Raw genomic sequence first — 3,506 nt, 5'->3', positions numbered from 1 at the left:
TTGCAACACTAAAAGTGTGTCCCATTGGTCAAAATCAAAAGTTCTACACACACTTGCGGTCTTCAAGCCCACTTGAACACTTTGATCGAAGACTGGAAATACTGTAGGTCATGTAAGTAGACAAGTGGTCAAGAACAAAGACATCAAGTGTGGTTATTTGGACAGGCCCATAAAAAATGTGCAGAGTGGTGCGTCCCCAAGATGCATACACTTTACAGGTCCAGAGGAGAATCTAGGATAATCAATTAAGGTAAAAGGGGTGGAGCCACCTTAACTCAAAGCTGTACAAAATGGCAAAGCCAAGCACTGGTGTGTGTTGTGGTGTTTGTGACAAGGTTTGTTAGGATGGTGTTCCTGAAAGTTGTCTTAGTGGTGGTTGTGATTGTTACATTTGATCTGCCTGATGTCTTGGGAAGTTTGAGGTCTGGTCATAGTCCAAGAAGCATGGGGCCAAAATTAGATCCAGCTTCCAGAAGTCCTGCCCTTTCTCCTCTAGGGCTCTGGAACCCTTTGCAAGTGGCTTCTGAGTTTCAGAGTCCTTTGGGTCCCGTCTCCAAAAGCCTTGCGCAAGATCCTTTTGGCCTTCAGGAGAAGCAGCTGTTGCAGGGTCCAGTGAAACCTTTGGATTGGAGGTTTCCCATCGCTCCCGAGGTGCAGAGCGAGTTGGCGGTGGGCTTCCAGTTGAGGCAACCTGTCACTCCCAGCAGCGTAGCGGTTCAATGTGGCGAGAACCGGGTTCTTGTAGAGGTCCAGCAGGACCTTTACAGCAATGGTCAGTTGATCCAGCCAACGGGTCTGTCTTTAGGTGGATGTCCTGTTGTTGGTCAGGATCCTGTGTCAAGAGTGCTCATCTTTGAGTATGAATTACAGGACTGCAACAGTGTGCTGATGGTAAGAACTCATACATCTTAATGGGTTATTTTGTGGCAGAGAACCTTCAAGGAAAGTCAGTTCACTTGGTTTTACAATGCCGGGGCAGCTAAGATCAAGTTCTCTGTTTGAATGGGTAAATCCTAAATTTTAGAGCTACTTGCCTTCAGTAACCCTCCAAACCAACATCTGATGTAAACCATCCCATAAATGGTATGAAAAGAGCTTAAGAAATAAGAAACAAATTTTGTGCCTTAATATTTAAAGCTAGTTTTTACCCTGGAACAGTCAATGTGCATGTTCAATCCTAAGTGCTTGTCTCCAAAACATTGACTGTCTCTGGCAACACCGGAGCTTCTGAGGGCAGCTGTGTTGATGTGAAGAATTTACTAATTGGTGATTTGCTCTTTAGGAACTCCACCATATTGCAAAGTGCACCTTCTCCCATTCACAGCAATATGAGTGCACTATCTTGGTGTATGTAAAGTCTTTGGGATGACCCTCTTGGTAACCACAATCTTTTTACAGATGAATGAGGATGAGCTTATCTACACCTTCTCTCTTACCTACACCCCTGAGGCACTTGCAGGTACTCCGATTACCCGGGCCGATGGTGCAATTGTTGGTGTTCGGTGTCATTATCAAAGGTAAGTGGTCTTTGTGACTTTCTGCACTTTCTCGTGAAACCGGGAGACCATTTAATGGGTACTTTCATGAACTGCAGGCTCCAAAATGTTAGCAGCGATGCCTTGAGGCCAACATGGGTCCCTTATGCCTCAACAGAGGCAGGTCAAGAAGTTTTGCTTTTCTCCCTGAAGATCATGATGGGTTGGTACAGGTTTTTTTTTTATTTCAACAAAATCAACCCTTGCTATTGTGGCTGTGCCTGAAATGTTTTGTGTGTAGATGACTGGTCCTATCAGAGGCCTTCATACATCTATTTCCTGGGTGGCGTTATTAACATCGAGGCGTCTGTGAAGCAGTACAATCATGTGCCTCTGCGTGTGTTTGTGGACCGCTGTGTGGCCACTCAAGTACCTGATGTGAACTCTCTTCCGAGATATTCCTTCATTGAGAATTATGGGTAAGGTCATGGCCCTTGATGCGGTAGGACTGTTTAAATTTCTTTTTGTAGCCACTTTGTCACAGAGTCATGGGTAAAGTCTAGTTGCTTGATGCTCTGCAGTTGACATTCATGAGTTGCTCGTTGTGATTTTGTCGTCAGGTGCTTTGTGGATGCCAAAACTACAGCTTCCAGCTCCCACTTCATGCCTCGGTCCCAGGTTGACAAGATCCAGTTCCAGCTGGAGGCATTTATGTTCCAGGAGGGCAACAGTCCTTCTGTATGTACTATGGATATTATGAGTTAATTTGACTTCTACTCCCATCTGCTTCGGTTTTGTCTTACCTGTCACTCCTTACAGATCTACATAACGTGTATTCTGAAGGCAACTATTGCTTCTGCACCCAGTGACGCTCAGCGCAAATCCTGTTCCTTTGCCAATGGGTATGTGGCTTTTTTATTTTACCTTGAACTTTCTCATGCTGAAGGTTCCATGTCTTTGTTTTATTGCAGGTGGTTTGCTGCTGATGGTAATGACCAAGTTTGTGGTTGCTGTGACTCAACATGTGGTCCGGATGGTGACTTTGCTGCTTCTCCCTATGGAGGTTGGTAGCTTTTGCTCTTTCTAAGGTATCTTTTGGTTCAAGTACTCTAACTTGGCTTTTTCCTCTGTAGGCATTCAGTGGGAAGGCAAGGCCTCACTTGGTCCTGTAATAGTTCAAGGGCAAAAGACAGGTTCTCAATAAAAGACAAATCAATCCTTGATTGTATCTGACTTGTCATTTTGCTTCATGTCTGGTTTAACTGCTTTTGACTTGCAAAAAGTCCCTCATTCTGCCATTGTGGTGAAACTGATAGTCCTACTGTACAAGTCCCATATAGCATGCAACCATTGGGTTCCAGAAGTTAATGACTTGACTTTCTCCATAGGGAGTTTTAAATGATGAACCTTTTAAAGACCGCTAGTGAAAGCTCAAGGTTATGCTTTTTGAAGCCATTAGTTTGTTACAATTTGTTACAATTCACCGAAGAATTCCCGGTGAAAATTATAACCACTAATGAGCCATTTATATAGTGCTTTCATATGTACTACTGTACACCAGGGCTGTGCTTAGAATATCAATACAACCTCATGAACTCCTGACGATACGCGTATCAATTCTGTCGTGCCAATTTTTAGCAACGAGCAGCAGCGCGAGACTCAAAATGGATAAGTGGATTTTGCCACCGCCGATATATAAATCAAATATGGGAGAATTTTTAGTTTAAAACTAAATCGGAAAGTTGCTCATTAGGCATGAGTCATGCGACATGCAAGAACTGCAAAAGTTAAGTACTTCGGCAACATGACAATTATAGTGACACTGAAGGTTCGTCATTTCAGTTGAGGCAGAGACCTTCAAAGCAGAAGGAAGAGCCATTCTAAGGTTTTTTTTTTTTTTGTGATAACTGAAACTATCACAACTGTTATGGCACTGGTTATTCAATAAACAGATATTACTGTTACTAAACTCTGCTCAAAAGAAATTTAAATTCCAAATTGAACCATATAGTGACGCGTATTGTGACATTG

General features: G+C 43.2%; 1 protein-coding gene across 1 annotated transcript; it reads left to right on the top strand.

The window, feature by feature from the left end:
• The first annotated feature begins 286 nt into the window (after positions 1-286).
• On the top strand, positions 287-2,714 carry LOC311302953 (zona pellucida sperm-binding protein 3-like). Its single transcript, XM_084429122.1, has 8 exons — positions 287-891; positions 1,399-1,517; positions 1,595-1,698; positions 1,777-1,954; positions 2,096-2,213; positions 2,295-2,377; positions 2,447-2,538; positions 2,609-2,714. Exons 1-8 carry the CDS (start codon positions 346-348, stop codon positions 2,677-2,679), a joined length of 1,311 nt encoding a protein of 436 aa, XP_084285248.1. The 5' UTR covers positions 287-345; the 3' UTR covers positions 2,680-2,714.
• The last annotated feature ends 792 nt before the right edge of the window (positions 2,715-3,506 follow it).

This window comes from Rutilus rutilus, assembly GCF_951802725.1.
Source record: "Rutilus rutilus genome assembly, chromosome: 13".
NCBI lineage: Eukaryota > Metazoa > Chordata > Actinopteri > Cypriniformes > Leuciscidae > Rutilus > Rutilus rutilus.
The sequence above is the reverse complement of the archived record's forward strand: the minus strand, read 5'-3'. Positions and strand labels throughout refer to the sequence as shown.

Excerpts from the sequence above, each read along its gene's own strand:
- LOC311302953 (XM_084429122.1), top strand. The coding sequence starts at position 346 with ATGGTGTTCCTGAAAGTTGTCTTAGTGGTGGTTGTGATTGTTACATTT. Across the intron at positions 2,214-2,294 it reads AGGAGGGCAACAGTCCTTCT|ATCTACATAACGTGTATTCT; the intron begins GTATGTACTATG and ends CACTCCTTACAG. Across the intron at positions 2,378-2,446 it reads TCCTGTTCCTTTGCCAATGG|GTGGTTTGCTGCTGATGGTA; the intron begins GTATGTGGCTTT and ends GTTTTATTGCAG.